At 66.1% G+C, this 16,379-nt stretch overlaps 1 protein-coding gene across 1 annotated transcript in view; it reads left to right on the plus strand.

The window, feature by feature from the left end:
• KCNQ1 (potassium voltage-gated channel subfamily Q member 1) overlaps nt 1-16,379 on the plus strand; it is a 364,926-nt gene that overhangs the window by 99,744 nt on the left and 248,803 nt on the right. Inside the window, exons 9-15 of the mRNA XM_024749215.1 lie at nt 38-134; nt 679-819; nt 9,564-9,674; nt 10,647-10,814; nt 12,916-13,038; nt 13,497-13,637; nt 13,865-14,009. Of these exons, the coding sequence (XP_024604983.1) occupies nt 38-134; nt 679-819; nt 9,564-9,674; nt 10,647-10,814; nt 12,916-13,038; nt 13,497-13,637; nt 13,865-14,009 (926 nt within the window). The remainder of the gene's footprint in view (nt 1-37; nt 135-678; nt 820-9,563; nt 9,675-10,646; nt 10,815-12,915; nt 13,039-13,496; nt 13,638-13,864; nt 14,010-16,379) is intronic.

Below are 16,379 nucleotides of genomic sequence, written 5' to 3' on the forward strand. Positions count from 1 at the left end.
CGGGGGACGGGCGCACAGCGACCCCTGTCTTCCGCAGGGGCATCCGCTTCCTCCAGATCCTGAGGATGCTGCACGTCGACCGCCAGGGGGGCACGTGGAGGCTGCTGGGCTCGGTGGTCTTCATCCACCGCCAGGTGGGTGGTCCGGGGCGGGAGGACAGGGTCTCGGCCCAGCCTCGGCCTGAGCCAGCTGGGCCGTCCTGCCCCCAACCTGATGGTGCCCACGTCCCTCAAGCTGGGACAGGAGACTGTCGGGCAGATGGAAAGACAGAAATGCCACGTGGAAAAGGGTCCAAGAGGCCCCGAAGTCTAAACCGGGGGCAGATCACGATCAGCCCAGTGAAGGCGGAGATGGCTGACCCGCACCCCTTCGTGAGGCCCAGCCTCGCGTCTCACCGAGGCTCTGCTGGAAACAGAGCCAGGCTGGTGGTCCAGGGCACTGGCCTCGCTCCTGGAGGCTGAGACCCAACACTGCCACTGACGAGCTGGGAAAAATAAGTTATTTCTGAAGTCCGATGTCTGCATGTGAGACATGCTGGCATTTATGTCTACTTGGTGGGAAATGTTGGGGCTTGTTGCCGGCAGGCCCCGCCGCCTGTGATGTCTGCCCGGCGCGGGTGCGCAGGGCCCCGGCTGCCCGTGGGCGCCGGCTGGTCACACCTCCTCTGCTGTCTCCCAGGAGCTGATCACCACCCTGTACATCGGCTTCCTGGGCCTCATCTTCTCCTCCTACTTCGTGTACCTGGCCGAGAAGGACGCCGTGAACGAGTCGGGCCAGGTCGAGTTCGGCAGCTACGCGGACGCCCTCTGGTGGGGGGTGGTAAGTCGGGACCTTTGGGCCACGAGGCCACGAGGCCACTGCCCACCCTGGGCCCGGGCGGGGCGGGGCCGGGATGTCGCCCTGGGGCTCTGGTGTCTCAAGATCTTCCGCCTCGAGACCAGCCCGCAAACGCCTGAAGCCCCGCCTGGGCACAGGGCTCCGCGCACAGAAGGGCCCTGCGCTGGACGCGTAAAGCCCGACAGTCACCATTGTGGGGTCCGTGAGGTTTTTTGTCTTTGAACCTGCCGTTTGGGAGGCAAGTCTGGCGGGACGGAGAGTGACTGTGCAGTGGGCACGACGGCCGCACGTGGTCCCAGCTCCCGCCTTCCCCGGGGCTGGCTCCTCTGCCACCCTGTGCCCGCGTCTGTGAGGTTCTGTGCTGGCCCCTCAAGTATCCCTGCACCAAGGAGCGTGACTTTGTAGAGCAAACAAAAGCCACCATGACAGGTCGGGGGATGCTGGGAAAAAGGAAAGTGCTCCCACGTTTTGACTGCGCACCCGGCCCGCAAATTCTGTAGCCGGCCCGGGGCAGCGGTGACACACAGGTACCCCGGCTTCTGTCCTGGGGGCCTGGAGGCTCCCCTGCCTGTGAAGTTGGGCTCCTTGGGTGTGCCGTGTCCCCCTCCTGCAAGCACCCAGCACCCGGGCCTCGGCCTGGAAGTGTCCAGGAGCGTGGGCTGGCTCCTTCCAGGGATCAGGCTTGTGGTGGGGAAGGGAGACGTGGGGCGCGGGGGGCGGCACATGGCCATGCTGTGGGTGGTTGCAGGGGTCTCTGCCCGCTGCAGGACGTCTGAGCTGTGTGGCCCCCGGGGCCTGCTCACCACGGAAGCCCAGCATCACTTATGTGTGGGCCTCAGGGCGCAGAGGACACCCCTCAACAAACCCTCCGCTCGGGCCTTGTGGGGAGACAGGTCCTGGGCTCTCGGTGGCAGGGTGGCCAGCAGCTTACCGGCTGGGAACAGCACGTGCAGGGGGCCCTGAGGCGGCCCGGACAGACCCTGGCCATGGGGGAAGGTAGGGCTGCAGCCCGAATGCCCGTGCCGTGGGCCGGCCTTGGCTCTCCCCCTTCCCTGTGGGGTGCGCTTGGGTGCCAGGGGCTAGTACCCGGGGTCTGGATCAGCCTGAGCAGCAGAGTGGGTGACACCGGCCCAGCCGTGAGCTGCCTGAAGCTGAGGGTGGCCGGTGGGAGCCCCTTTGAGCTGGGGGCTGGGGGGCTGACGTTCAGGCTCGCTCAGCCAGGGAGAGGAGAGGGTTGCAGGCTGCACGAGGTCGGGCCGAGGCCTCGGGGCAGCACCAGGTCCAAGGGGTCCCGGGTCCGGGCAGTGGCTGTGCCGGGCCCTGGCCGTGTCTGTCCCTGACTTGCTTCCTTCCGGAAGCGGGGTAGGTGTTCACTCTCTCTCCGGGTTCCCCACCAGCCTCCACAGGGAGGCCCATCCCGGATGGTCCGGGTGGGGCGGGAAGCTGCCCCGTGTGCCTCCACCCACACCCCCGTGAGATCCACACGTGTTGGGGGAGGGGCGCCTGATATCGGCCGAGTCAGCGTTTTTTCTGGAAGCTTCCAGTGTGCCAGGCCACCCAGGGAAGGCAAGCTCTGCCGGCCCCCCTGCAGGCCCGTGCCTCCACAGGCCCGGGCGTGGCAGCCTCCGGCCCATCCCCCCCGGCAGGTTCGGTGGGACAGCCCAGCGCCGGGCAGGGGAGGGGAGGCGTCCTGGTGACAGGCAGGTCCTGTGGAGGGACAGGATGCCCAGAGCCGGGAGGATCCCCGGGGCCGGATGGCGCGGTGGGCAGCGCATGGGTGACGGCCCGCAGCTCGGCTGATAAGCGGTGCTCGGCCTTGGCACTGGCCCCCGCCTTCCCGGCCGCTCGGAGCTGCCCCCGGCCCGGCCCCTGCGAACGGCGCTCCCGCTCGCACACCTGTGCAAACATCCGCCCGCCGGCCGGGAAAACGGCCCCTTTGTGCCCGGCTTGGCACCGGTGCCCCAGCCTCGCCGTCAGCTGCGGCCCCGGCCTGGCCATTGTTCCCGCAGGCCCGGCACCCCCGCCGCCCAGCTCCTGGGCAGACGACTCCCATTCACAGCGGTGGCGCCCCTGCAGCTGTCTAGGCGGGTGGAGCGGCCGCGGCTCGAGTTATGGGCTGTGCTCCTGGCACATCCTGGACAAACAGCTCAGGAAGCGCGAGCCAGAGCAGCATGGCTGGGGGCTTCAGAGCGCCCGACGGTGGCTCTCCCTCGCTGTCCTCTGCGTGGCTTCGTGGGCCACAAGGGGAGCGAGCCCGGCCCTGCCGTGCCCCGTGGCTCCCCGTCCAGGGCGGACAGACCAGGGTCTGCCTACCAGGTGGTACAGCCTAGCAGGGAGAGGTCTGCCGGCCGGGCCACTGCCCATCACCACGCTGCGTCCACGCCAGACCGGCACCTCTGTCTGGATGCGTGGGACAGACTTGAAAATAGGGCGTCTGGGCCGCTGGGATGGGCCATCTGCTGTGTTTCCTCTGTGGAGCCAGGGCAGGGGGGCGGGTTCCCGGGGGGGGAGTGGCCACTGCTGCGTGTGGACCCGCCGGGAGGGCTGTAGGTGCCACAGGGGTGGCGCCAGCATCCTCAACACCCAGCCTTGGCCGGTGTTTGCTGGACGAGTGGATGAATCAGCTGACGTGCCCGTAAAGCGGTTCTGTCCGTGGCCCGCAGGACAGCGGGTGCCTCAGTGACCACAGCAAAGTCCCACAGACTGAGTGCCTTAAAATAACAGAGCTGCGTTCTCTCACGGATCTGGAGACCAGAAGTCCGAGATCAAGGGGTTGCAGGGCCGGCTCCCTCCGAAAGCTCTGGGGGAGGGTCCTTCCCACCTCTTCCAGCTTCTGGGGCCCCCAAGTGCTCCTGGGTTTGTGGCCGCACCTTCTGTCTCTTATCAGGACACTGGTCAGTGGATGCCGGGCCCACCCAGGGAGCCCAGGACCATCTCCTCTGCAGATCACTAACCCAGTTGCATCGACAAAGACCCTTTTTTCAAACAGGCTTGTGTTCTGAGGGCCTGGGTGGGCATGGATTTGGGTGGACACCCTTCAGCCCAGGCCAGCGCCGTCCCAGGTGGACATCACGAGAATGTCTCTCCCCTCCCCGAGCCTCAGTTTCCAGGCTGAGGGTCCCCTCCGCTCCCGCTAGCCCAGGTGGGGACGCCTGACTTGGGCGTGAGAGCTGCCCCCTCACCCGGAGTGTGGCGCCCCATGCCTGGCTGCCGAGGTGTTGGGGAGGATTGAAGACTTTTTTCTTTGCCCTGGGAACAAAATGCATTTGTTTGTGTTAAAGTGTGAGTCGGGGGGAGAGCAGTTTTTGCAAACACGGGCTCCTCTGTTTAGTGCCCGGGGGTCTCTCATATCAGGAGGCTGCCAGGCTCTGTTTACCCCCTGCATCTAAATTTAGAATTTAGAGTGGAAAGGCTAGAAGCCGCCCCTGCATTCAGCCACCATCTAAAACAAGAGTCTGCCTCCTTAGCTGTTGGCTCCAGAAGGTTCTGGCTCTCCAGGCTGGACTGCATCCTGGCAGAGTGAGGCCAAAAGGGTCTGGGGGCCGAGTGGGGGGTCTGGGTGAGGACAGGGCCTCCCAGATATTCACATGCAAGGCCTGTCGGCACCGCCCAGTGGGTGCAACCAGGGTCAGGACCTCATCTGGAGCTGGGGAAACCGAAGCCCTGTGGGCCCGGAGGGTGGTGGGCCAGGCCCCCAGCCCTTCAAGGCTTTTCCTCTGCTTGGACTCCATGCAAAGCCCGGGGGTGCTATGCAGCTAAGAACAGAGGGTCTCCAGGACCCCGGGCTGCCACCTGCCCCGATCCCATCCTGCACCTGTTGACGGTTGTGTATGGGGCTGAGACCATGGGCTCTGGGAGCCCAGCCAGAGAAGGGCCTTTACGACTGGGTTTTGCAGGATGAGTAGGGGTCCACAGGGCAGGTCTGCCTCTCTGTACTTACTGCCCACCGAGGGACCCCCTGGGGCGATTTTATTACATGGGCTCAGCAGGCCCAGTGAGGCGGGTGTTCAGCTCTTGTCATCCCAGGTAAGAACTTTCCAGCTTCAGCTCGAGGGAGAGAAACATGGTCAGCGTCAGGAACACAGTGAAACAGGAAGTAGTGGGGTAAAACGGGCGGGAGTGCGGTGTGAAGCCATCCTGTCCCGCTGCTGACCTGCTGAGTGGCCCTGGGCAGGTTACCCAGCCTCCCTGGGTATAAGCTGGGTGCGTATTTTCGTGAGCTGGGGAGGGTTGTGAGTGAGGACACAGAGAGCCCGGGGCATCTGGCGCCCAACGGGGATGCAGCAAAGGCTGGCTGTGAATTTTAGGGGCTGTTACTGGCCACGGTTCTCTTGGCAGCGCCCCCAGGCTGGCCGACAGGCAGTGACCCCCCCAGCCACCTAACTCACACTCGAGTGTTCGTGGCTGCCGCGGCCCAGTCACAGCCCTTAGCCCTGCTGGTGCCCAGGGTCCAGCTCTGCCCCGGCCGGCTCCCGGCCTCTAACACCTTAACTCACAGAGCGGCCCCTCTTCGCACGCATGTGTGTGCGCCTACGTGTGTTGGCTCTTCCTGGCCCCCAGGGACCTGTGTTTCCCGCCAGGCCGGCGGTGGGGCGCAGAGGGGTGAGTGCGCCATGCAGCTGCGCTGGGGCCAGGGCAGGGCATGTGACCGCTCCGTGCCTTGGTTTCCCCATCTGTAAAATGGGAGACGGCAGGTCTACCTCCAAGGGCCGACGTGGGGCTCCCTGAGGGGACCACGATCCCAGGAAGGTGGCGACTCTTTCCGTCGCTTCCAAGGCATTCCTTGGAGGACTGGGGCCTCTTGGCCGGGCTGGTCCTGGGCACCAGGCACATCCCGGCAGTCCCGCTCTGCGCTGGGCACTGGGGCACAGCAGGGGGTCAGCCGCCTGGGGGTCTCGCTCTCGGAGGCTTGGTCGTGGTCAGTCGTGGTCCACACGCCGTGACTTCCCTGGGAGTCAGTGAGGGCCCCCTGAGGAGGACATATCGGAGCGGAGCCCTCGAGGCAGAGTCTCCTGCGTGATGGGCCACGAGCCTGGCCATGCTGTGGGGTGGGCGCGGCCCGGGCAGGGCCCAGGGTGTCCACAGCATCCCACCAGGCGCTGTGTGAAGCTCCTGAGGGCCCCTCCCGAGGAGGGAGAAAGGTCTTGACCCCGTCCCCACGGTCCGCACCCTTTCCCCGAGAGTACAGCGGCCAGGGCGCCGAGGTTTCCACAGGGAGAAGATGCGCTCACACAACGAGGAGCCTTGGGCCCGCGTGGGTTTCTGTTCATTTATTGAGTTTTTCCTTTCTGAAAGGAAGCGGGCTTGTTCGGGGTATGTGTTTGCTTTTGTTTTTACCCACAATTTGCAAGCCTGGCAGGGTTGTCCCCTCGGCCCTCACGTGCCGGCCTCTGTCCCCTTCACGGTGTCCCCTGCAAGCCTGGCCGGGGTCTCCTGGGGCAGCCCCACGATGGCTGGAGCTGGGGCCCAGGACCGCTGCTCCCACCCTTTGCTGTCCTGAGGCAGTCCTGCCACCCGCCCAGCCTCCCCTCTGTCCACACCTCTCCTCCCCTGAGGTGTCCTCTCCCTGGCTCCGTCCTTCCAGCCTCCTCTGGGCAGCTTGGTGGCCCGAGGCTGGGCGAGCCCCAGACCCCTCAGCGCGGCAGCCTCTGGCCCTGGGCTTGTTCTCCGGCTGTCCCGCCAAGGAGCCTGGGGGTGAGCAGGCCTCGGTTTGGTTGCCAGCTCCGTCACTTAGCAGTGGTGAGACCCCCCGGCCTCAGTTTCCCCCTCTGGCAGGTGGACCCGAGCTCACAGCGTGGTCACGAGTTTGCCAAACGGAGGTGCCCTTCCCCGGCGCGAGCCCCTAGTGTCCACGTTGGTACCTCCTCACTCCCACTCCTGGCTGCCCGTTCCCTCTGGACAGATGGCCACGGCCTGCAGTGTGGCTGCAGGCTGACCGCGTCCTCTGTGGAGCTGGGCTCCTGGGCTGGCCTTCCCGCTTCCGCCGGAGGCCGGCGTCCAGGAGGAAATAAAATGACACCAGCGCCAGCTTCTCGTGACACAAAGTGCTGGGGGGACTGGCAGGTCCTCTCGTGCCTCCTGTCCCTGGAGGAGAGACACGGGGGACGGGGGACGCACCCTAGGCCCAGCCCCCCGGCTGAGCTGTCTCCCCGAGTCTGTGCCCAGGGGACGTGCAGCTCTGCATTCCGATCGCCTGCCATGGGGGGTGAGTTCCGAGCACGCAGGCTATAAAACGGCCCATTCCTGAGCTGCTTGTGTCTGTGAGTTCAGGAAAAACAAACAGCTCTGCGGGGATGGGCTGTTTCCTCAAAGAGCTGAAAGGATGTCGTTAACTTGACAAAGAAGGTCTGTGGCAGAGTCTGAGAAGCCAGGAGTGTGCCCTGCACCGCAGGGTGGGGGACACCTGGCCGGGGCTCCCCTGGCTTCTTCCTGCTGCCCACCATCGGAGTCCCAGCACCTCCCAGCCGGGCGGCGAGGACATGGGGTCCCGCCTCCAGTGCTCTTGTCCGAGAAGGGAGGTGGCCTCGGGTGTCCCCACCCGCCGGCCTGGCCGCACCGCTCAGCCAACCCCTTTCCTCCTCCCACCTACATCAGTTTCCCAGTTGTCTTGGTTTTTTTTTTTTTTTTTTTTTTGCCTTAATTTTGGTAATTAGAAGGTTGTATCACGTGTTCTTTGTCTCGAGGCCCGAGTTTTCTGGCACCGCTTAAAATTTGCCCCCCTGGCGTGAGGGCCACACTCAGGTCCATCTCGGAGGTCACCCTGCCCCCACCTCCCTGCACGGCTGCCGTTCTCGAACTTGGAGTCTCAGGACCCCTTGACGCCCTTATCAGTGACTGAAGACCCCAGAAAGCTTTTGTTTACGGGGCTCACGTCTGTCAATACCGCATTAGAAGATAAAGGTTAGAAATTTAAGAATAGACCCACTGTGTGTTTACACATACGTGGGTAATCCTGTGGGAGCCGCTTTCCGGAAGACGCCCCACCCCATCTGCAGCCCTGGTGTGCCTCTGCCCCGTGCACCCAGGTGCTGAGAGGCAGCTGCCGCCCAGGCCTCACACGAGGGGCGCAGACCCTCTGGGGGCTGCTGGCGGGGAGCTGCAGGTTCTCAGGGCCCCCTTATCTGCCTGCTGGCCTTCAGCCTTGCCCAAGGCCTCCGGCTGGCCTGCTCCACCCTGCAGGTACTGGGCCGGGCTCCAGGCGTGCACTGCCTGTGTGTGCGTGTGAGGCGTCGGGCCTGGAGGGGGCTGGGCTTGACGTGGGCACCGGCCCCTCTTTGTGGGACCCAGCGCCACGTGTGGTTCGTACCCGCGCGTGTGCCTCGTTGCTGCCTTAGCGTGTCTCAGCGTGCGTGTGCGGCTCCCTGTCTCCGTGTCAGGCCATCTGTGTGTGTGCACACATGCACGGGCAGCACATTGGAAGTGGGTGTGGACGTGTGTCTGAGGGACGGTGCCGTTGCCAGGAAGTGCTCCGTGTGGCGGTCACGGGAGCCAGGACCACGAACAGTCACGTGGTGGGTGTCGGGTGGGCGGGAGCTTGCGCCCGTGCTGCCCCCAGGTTGTGCTCTTTGGTGTAACCCGGGCTCCCGCACTGCGGTCCTTCCCGCTGCCCGGACTCTTGGTCACTCCTGCTTCCTGAGGACATCTCGCCTCTGCCCCGGGGCTTCTGAGCTGTCCTGTGTGCCTGTCCCTGTCCACACGGACGCGTGTGCGGGCCCCAAGGACCCTGCTGTAGAAGCCGCCACCTCCCGCCTGGGCCTTGTTCAGTGGAATCTATGAAATGGGCCTCCCCAGGCCCCGCTCCCTGCCGGTCTCAGTGGGCAGGGGGGTCTCATGGAGGCTCCGTGCAGAACTTCCCGAGCTGCCAGGGGCCGTCCTCACTTGGCCTGGGCTGGGGGCCCCGGAAGGGGGAAGCCGGGCTGCCTAGCACAGGGCTGGCGGGACCACGGGTTGAGCGCGTGTGCCGACGGGATGAGCAGGGACTCTGGGCGCCCTGGTCCCCCTGCCAGGCGCAGAGCTGGCTCCTCAAGCACCCGGACCCTGGCGTGGACAGGTGTGGGCCGCGTGGCCGGCACAGCCAGGGTGGGCTCTGAGTCCCTGCAGGATGGCGTTGTCGGGCTCACGCCGGAGGCCCCGGGGGGAGCAAGCCTCAGATGGCAGCAGAGGCAAGCCTAGGGTGGGGGTGGGGTGGAAGCAGCCCCTCAGTCCCACTGTCCCGGCACACGCCCTGGACGGACAGCTCCCCCGTGTAGAAGGAGGCTCTGGCTGCATCTGATTCCCTCCGAGCAAGGGGCAAACGCAGCACCTGGTGCCTGGGGTGGCGTCAGGAAGTGGCGTGTCATCGTGGCCGGGCTCTCTGGGGAGTGTGGGCCTCTGTGGGAGCTTCCGGCTTCCTGGGGGCCGGAGCACAGCGACATCGGTGGCCCGGTTGGCAGGCCTCCTGGGGACGGGGCAGGGGGTGGGGCGGGGAGGCTATCCCCCGTTGGTGCCGAGCTCCCGTGTGTACGCTGGGGCTTGCTTCCTTTGCGGCGTTAGCCTGGGGGACCCAGACCCTGCGGGCTCGAGCACCGTGCTCTCAGCCGCCCGGCCTCTCGGTGCTGGGCTCTCTCGCTGGCCTCTGTTGGGCGGTGGCAGGTCTCGGATGGAGCGCGGGGCTCAGGCTGGACGGACGGACGCCCGCCCTGAGGTTCTGGGGCTTGCGTGCCGACCGCTGTCCCTCGTCCTTGCAGGTGACGGTCACCACCATCGGCTATGGGGACAAGGTGCCCCAGACGTGGGTCGGGAAGACCATCGCCTCCTGCTTCTCCGTCTTCGCCATCTCCTTCTTTGCGCTTCCAGCGGTAGGTGCTCCGTGTTGAGGGGCCCTTCCACAGTTCCTCAGCCTCCTCCGGGCTCTGGGGCTGGCAGACCTGTGAGCAGACCACGCTCAGGGGGCGCATTCAGACCCCAGCTCGCCTGCCTCAGAGCCTCTGGAGGCCGCCGCCTTCCCGCTCCCGGCCCCCCGTGGGTCCTTTGCAAGTGTGGGCGGCGGCGATCACCAGGCCTTTCGTGGCAAATAGTGGGGTGCGGGCCGGCTCATTCGGCCGCTGAGGCTAGCGGTGAGGCGCCCACGGTGGCTGCCACAGAACCGCAGAGGGGCAAGCCGTGAGGGAGGGAGCGGTCCTGCACTGTGGCCCGGGTGGCTTTGACCCCTGTCCTTCCTGGAGACCGTAGACCATGGGCGTTAAAATCTTCTAGTTCACGCTGTGTGTATGGAGGCGCCTGGTAGGTGTGTGGCCGTCCCGTGTGTGTGCACGTGTTACACACCCCGCAGTCGGTGTCTGTGTGTACGTACTGTGTGCGTCACGCACACGTGCCCCACGTGTATTTGCGTGTTGTCTACGCACGTGTCACGTAGGTATACGCACCGCATGCGTGTGTGTCACATGTATGTTCTCTGTGTGGTCCTTAATGCACTGCACGTGTGTATCGCGGGTCTGTCTGTCCATGCACGTGTGTGTCACGTGGCTGAGGTGTAGCGTGTGTATGTATGTACACATAGAGCGTATGTATATGTGTATGGCTTGATCCCCTCTGTGGACAGGGAGCTCCCCTTGGTGAGCCAGCCCTTTCCATCCTGTTAGCAATCCTGGGGGGGGGGTGGCGGCAGCAGTGGGTCCTGCTCGGGTGGGGCTGCTTTCTGCCCCACGGGCTGGGCCAGAGGCTCCGACCTCCTCCATGGGGCCCGCAGCGCCAAGCAGGCCACCGGTGCCCAGCCTGTCTCTCCACGCCCCCGTCTGCAGGATGTGAGCCCTGGTTTCTGTTCCTTGCAGGGGATTCTGGGCTCCGGTTTTGCCCTGAAGGTCCAGCAGAAGCAGAGGCAGAAGCACTTCAACCGGCAAATCCCGGCGGCAGCCTCGCTCATCCAGGTGATGGCAGCCACCGCCGCGGCCTTGTCGCCGTCGTGTGGTGGTCAGTGTGCCCGGCTCTGCGTTGCCCGGGCAAGTATGAGTCGTGTCTGGTCTGGGGACGGCTCTCAGCCCTGAGCTGACCCGGCCCCCGGGGCCGCCGAGACCCTCTCCCGTGGACCCTCGTGGACACGGAAGGGCCGCGATCCGCGCCACAGACGTGCCCGCCTGTTGTAACTCCTGTCCTGGGAACCGTCGGGTGAGGCCGACGGGGTGGGGGCACAGGAGCCTGGGAGCCCACCTTCCTCCATCCTGTGGGCCGGGCCGTGGGACTAGAAGGTGGCCTGGACTGTCTCGGATTTGGTCAGTCCGGTGGGCCCTTGGCCTCCAGCTGCAGCGGCCGCCTGGTGTCTGTCTTCTCCCTCCTCTGTGGCCAGCCCCCGACTCTGCAAGGGAGGACTTGGAGCGGAGAGTAAGGGGTCCCCAGGTGGCCGTTCCCCCACCCCAGGGTCAGGGGTCAGGGCCTGCTTGTGCAGTACTGATGCTTCTGGGCCACTCCCAGCACCCACAGGGCTCAGTCCTCCCGGCCGACAGGGGGTGAGGACCGGTGACCCAACGGCACGGGCCGCGCCCTGGACTGACGGGCCAGCTTCATTTTCTGAAGGCCCGGCTGCTGCCCCTACAGGGCCCGGGGCTCACGGTGCCGGGCCTTGGGGGCGGGGCAGGGGCTGCACCTGCCCCAGGCCCCTCGCTCCCCGCCAGGCTTCTGTGATGAGGCTGTCCCAGAGGTTCCCAGCCCGAGAGCAGTGGGAGAGGAAGGTTCCAGAGGCGGGCAAGCAGGCAGGCGGCCCCGAGCCCCTAGACACTGGGCTCCGGGACCCCAGGCTCCTGGAACAGCCTGGAGGACTGGGCGGCCCTCTCAGTGCCAAGCAAGGCTCGGGCACAGGGACCCCTGGAGGCTCGTGTTCCGAGGGTGTCGGCCGGCGGCCGCCCGGGACTGAGGAGAAGGCAGAGTGGGCACGGGGCTACGGGAGGGGTGGCCGGGCAGGGGCCTGGGGCAGGGCTGTCACCGCGTGCCGGCGTGGGCGTGCGGCCCTGCACCCGCTGGCGTGGCTGCGGTTCACAGCCTGGACCCCTCTGGGCACCCCAGAGCTGGACGGCCCCCGGAGACCGTCTGGGGTCACGCCGGCGACCGCAGCTCAGCCAGGGCCTCTATCCTGTTCCTCGTAAGCCTGTCCGGAACCACCGTCTGGGGCCGGACGCTAATCCTGCACCGGAAGGAAGTGAAGGCAGCAGCCGTAAAGCTGGGGGCTCGGCCCCCCCTCAGGCCTGCCTTTACGGCGCCACAGCCTCCTCTCGGGGAGACCGTAAATCAGGCTGCAGATGGCCTGCCCGCGGAGGGGGCGCACTGACTTCCCGTGGGGCGTGTGTGCGGCCTCACACGAGCCTCCCAGGAGGCGGGAGAGCCTGGAGCGGGGCCTGGAGGGCGGGGGGGCATGTCCGCTGGGTTCCCATCGCAGAGGTGGCATCACTGTCCCGGCAGCCCTCCCTGCCCCCCCGCCCGGCATCTCTCTCCAGCTCCCACAGCCGGCAGTGCCGAGGCCCTCAGGGTGCGTGCTCCTACGGGGCTCCTGGCGCCCCCTCCGGCCCCCCAACCAGACGCGGCCTCCCCTTGGGTCTCCTCCTCCAGGCCACACCCTGGTGGTAGTCGCCGTGGGCATCTCTAGAGTGAAGGCCTAAGACCTTCACCCCCAGGACATCTGGAGGCCCTGGAAACTGTGGGTCCCTGGGGGCTCTGCCTCCTGGACACTCAGCCCCGCCTCCTGGGGGCCCTGCCCCTCCACACCCCCAGTGACCTCTCCCCCACGGCGTCCCCGAGGAGAGGCCGGCGACCAGGACGGAGGTGGGGGGCCCCGCGGGGGAACCGGCAGGTGGAGGTGGGCGCAGACAGACTGGGGCTCACAGGCCCCTGTGGTGGCTGAGCCGCGTGCGACCGTCCATGAGGCTGTGGGCTGCAGAAGGGAACGGGCTGTTGGGGGCGGGGGCAGGCCCTGAGCCTGGGGAAGGGGCTGGTGGCCAGGAAGCCCCGTGGTCTTGCCAGAAGGGGGCCCAGGCAGGAGTGGCGGGCCGCAGCTCCCTGGGAGTCCCCGTCAGGGGCTCCGTGGTGACAACCACTCCCTTCTGCTGGTTTCAGACGGCGTGGCGGTGCTACGCGGCTGAGAACCCCGACTCCTCCACCTGGAAGATCTATGTCCGGAAGCCGCCCCGCAGCCATGCTCTGCTCTCCCCCAGCCCCAAGCCCAAGAAGTCTGCCATGGTAACCAGCCCCCCCCGCTGCCACCAGGATGGGGCACTCACACACGGGCGGGGAGGCCACGCGGCCACAGCTCACGGCCAGGATTTGACTCTGGTGCTTCAGCCCGGCGTGGCCCGTGGCACTGTGGGCACTGGGGGAGCACACCCCGTGCTGGGCTCCTGCCATCCTGGTGTCCTCAGGCTTGGGGGCTTGTAGGACTGGCTGCTCCAAGGCCAGGGCTGGGGGAGGTCCCGAGGAAGTACCCCGGGAACAGGACAGGCTGGATTCTGGCCAGCTGCTGGGAGAAGGCTCTTGAGAGGGCCTTGGTGTTGGGCTTTCCATGCTGGGCCTGGTGGGCCACAGGGGATGGAGGTGGCATCCTGGCTCAGGGAAGAGGGTCTTGCGGTCATAGGATAAGGGAGCTCGGGCAGACTTGAGGCAAGAGTCTCGTGAACGAAGGGTGTGGCCCACCCCGACAGAGCGCTCCTTCCTGGCCCGCGCCCGCACCATCCGTGGAGAGACGCGGTCTCCCAGGTTCTGGCTGCCTCTGGAGCCTTTGCACCTGCTCTTTCCTCTGCCAGAAGGTTCTCCCAGATCCCAGCACGGCCTGCTCCCTCCAGGTCGCCTCCTCAGGGAAGCCTTGGCTGGCCTCAGTCTGTCTGCCCGCCCCGCCCCGCTCTAACTCCCCGCTGGTCACAGCCCTCGTTCCCACCTGCCCTGGGGTATTCCTGTGTGGGAGGGTCGCTGGCCTGGGCCCCGGCGGGTGCCCCAAGGGTGGTCTGGGGCCAGCAGACGGCCCGGCAGAGGACACCCAGGAACTGACAGTTTTATTGTCTGGTTTTCTTAGGTAAAGAAAAAAAAGTTCAAACTGGACAAGGACAACGGGGTGAGCCCGGGAGAGAGGATGCTGACGGTCCCGCACATCACTTGCGACCCCACGTTGGAGGAGCGGAGGCCTGAGCACTTCCCGGTGGACGGCTGCGACAGTTCTGGTGAGAAACCTTCGCACAGGGTGAGGGGTGGGGACAGGGCCGCGCTCAGCTCTGACCCAGGGCTGCTGGGGCCTCTGGGGTGTCCGGACGCCCCCTTCTCCCCCTAGCACTTGCTCTTGTCCTGTGGACAGCCGGTATTGTCATGTCTGCTCCCGCTGGCCCGCTATCACCTGCGGACATTCTCTTCTGTTCTGGGCTTCTGGGAGCCAGGCCCTGCCTCGCTCGTGCTGTGTGGCTGGCGCCCCAGGTCTGGCAGAGAGGAGGTGGCCCGTAGTACACTCTGACCCCCATTCCAGGTGGAGTGGGGCTGGGGGTCCTGAGCCAGCACCGTGTGTGCCTGCAGCTCTGCCCTCCTCGACGCTCTGCGCCTTTGTTCCCTGTCACTTCTGTGTCCATCCCTCCCCTCTTGGACCTCTTCCCGGGACCCCCAGAGTGCTCCCGCCTTACTAGTGGTTGCAAGGGTGGCGTCACTGTCTCAAGCCTGGCAGAGGGTGGCGAGCTCACGTTGTGCTCCTGGGCGGCTGGCGCCCCGTCCGCCTGGTGCTGGCTTTGTGGGCGGCCGACCCGCGATGTACCCTCCCGCATCTGGTCACTGCTGGCAGAAGGGCAGAAAGTGTTCTGGAAAGGAGCCACGGCCTCTCCCTGCTCCCAAGGCTGCCTGTGGACGTCCTCTCTGGGAGCTGGGCGTGCAAGACTGAGCCTGGGCGCCCACCCTGCTGGGCGCTGGGCTGCCCGGGGCCTCATCACACACCGTCGGGATTCTGGCCCGGCCGCCTCGCCGACGGGCCCCCGGGTCGCGTTGCCTGCCTGCCCGCTGGAGTGGGTACAAAGGACAATTGTGACAACGGCTCCGGATTTGGGGCAGGACCATTGTCGCAATGCAGATGGGGGCTTTCTGCAAATGCTAATGCGCGGGTTGGGCGCGGGGAGGAGCGTCGCTCGCCGGTGGCTGAATACGGAGCAGCCCGAAACGATGCGTCCATTCAGCCTGCTTGGCGTTATTAAGTCCTCAGCGATGTCTGCGGAATGTTAATGAGGTACAAGTGCCGGGGAAGTCGGGCGCCTTTTGTGGAATGCTCCCACACGGAGGAGTTTTTTCTTTCCTGCCAACGCGATAAGTCAGCCCAGCCCAGAGCCACCGGATTTCTGGAGCCTGAGCTGTCGGCCTGGGTCCCGTGGGTTACCTGACACTCCTGAACCCTCCTCACCCGGAGGCTCTCAAGAGCCCTGGTGTGGGCGAAGGGGCGCTAATCCCGGGGCCGGATGCCATCACTGGGAAAGGCCTGCAGGCCCAGCTCCCACGCACTGGGGCGCGAACAGCCGTGCTGAATTCCACCGCCACGCCAGTCCCAGGCCTTGAACCTGAACCTCAAGGATGGGGCGTGCTGGACAAAATCATCTCTGTCCCAGAACGCGGTACCTGCCCGTGCGCCCACCTGCCCCCCCTGCCCACGGCAGTGCCCGCCCACACACCTCTCCCCAACGTCAGTGATTTCTCTCTGTGTCTCAGGCTCGCAGCTTCTCTGGGCTCCTGTCCTGCGACCCTCAGGCCCCATGTCCCAGGCAGACCTGCTCCCCCTCGTTCGTGGGTTCTAGAGCCTTGTCTGAGCCACTCTGATTTCCGGGTGGATGCCCGTCTTCAGGGCAGATCTCGTGAGCGGTGACAGGTGGCCGCCCGGGTCCCTCCTGCACGGCGCCCACCCCCCTGCAGGTTCCGGTCACTCGGTTGCTTGCGCCGTCCTAACTCACCAGGGACTGTTCGTGCTCCTTGCCATCCAGGGAGGAAGAAAGGTGACAGCAAGAGGGCAGAGTGTGTGGGCCTCTGAGGGATGAGTACCTGGCTTGAGCCCGGCAGGTCCAGGAAGGCTTCTAGGAGGAGGTGACATCAGGGCTGAGTGGAGCTGGCTAGGAGGGCGAGGAAAGGCCAGCGAATGGCAGGAACATCTTGGACAGAGGTGTTCGGGGGGCCAGCCACACCTCTGCATGTCTCCGCCAGGTGACCTGGGCGTGGCACGCGGTGTCTGCGTTGGGTGGGTGCTGACCTCACCCACCTCACACAGATGCCTGCGGGGCTTCTTCACCAGTCTGGCGGCCTCGGGCATGAGTCGTGACCCGGAGCCAGCAGGCATTGGACGGGGCAGATGGTGGAGTCCACAGAGCAGGAGTGGCCACGGGTCAGCCCTGTGCCCTGCATGGTTCCCTGGGGTGGCACACGTGGGGCAGCGGGCAGGACTTGGTCAGGGCCCACAGGCTAGACTCGGTGGCGGGCCAGCCCAGGGCCTGCAGCCATGGTGTTGGGGTGCGGGTAGGGGGAGCCAGGAGCCAGCTGGAGGTGGGACCTGCGACCTCAGGGGCTCCCGGGGTGACGGT

The sequence above is a fragment of the Neophocaena asiaeorientalis genome, unplaced genomic scaffold (assembly GCF_003031525.2).
Source record: "Neophocaena asiaeorientalis asiaeorientalis breed wild unplaced genomic scaffold, Neophocaena_asiaeorientalis_V1.1 scaffold43, whole genome shotgun sequence".
NCBI classification, from domain to species: domain Eukaryota; kingdom Metazoa; phylum Chordata; class Mammalia; order Artiodactyla; family Phocoenidae; genus Neophocaena; species Neophocaena asiaeorientalis.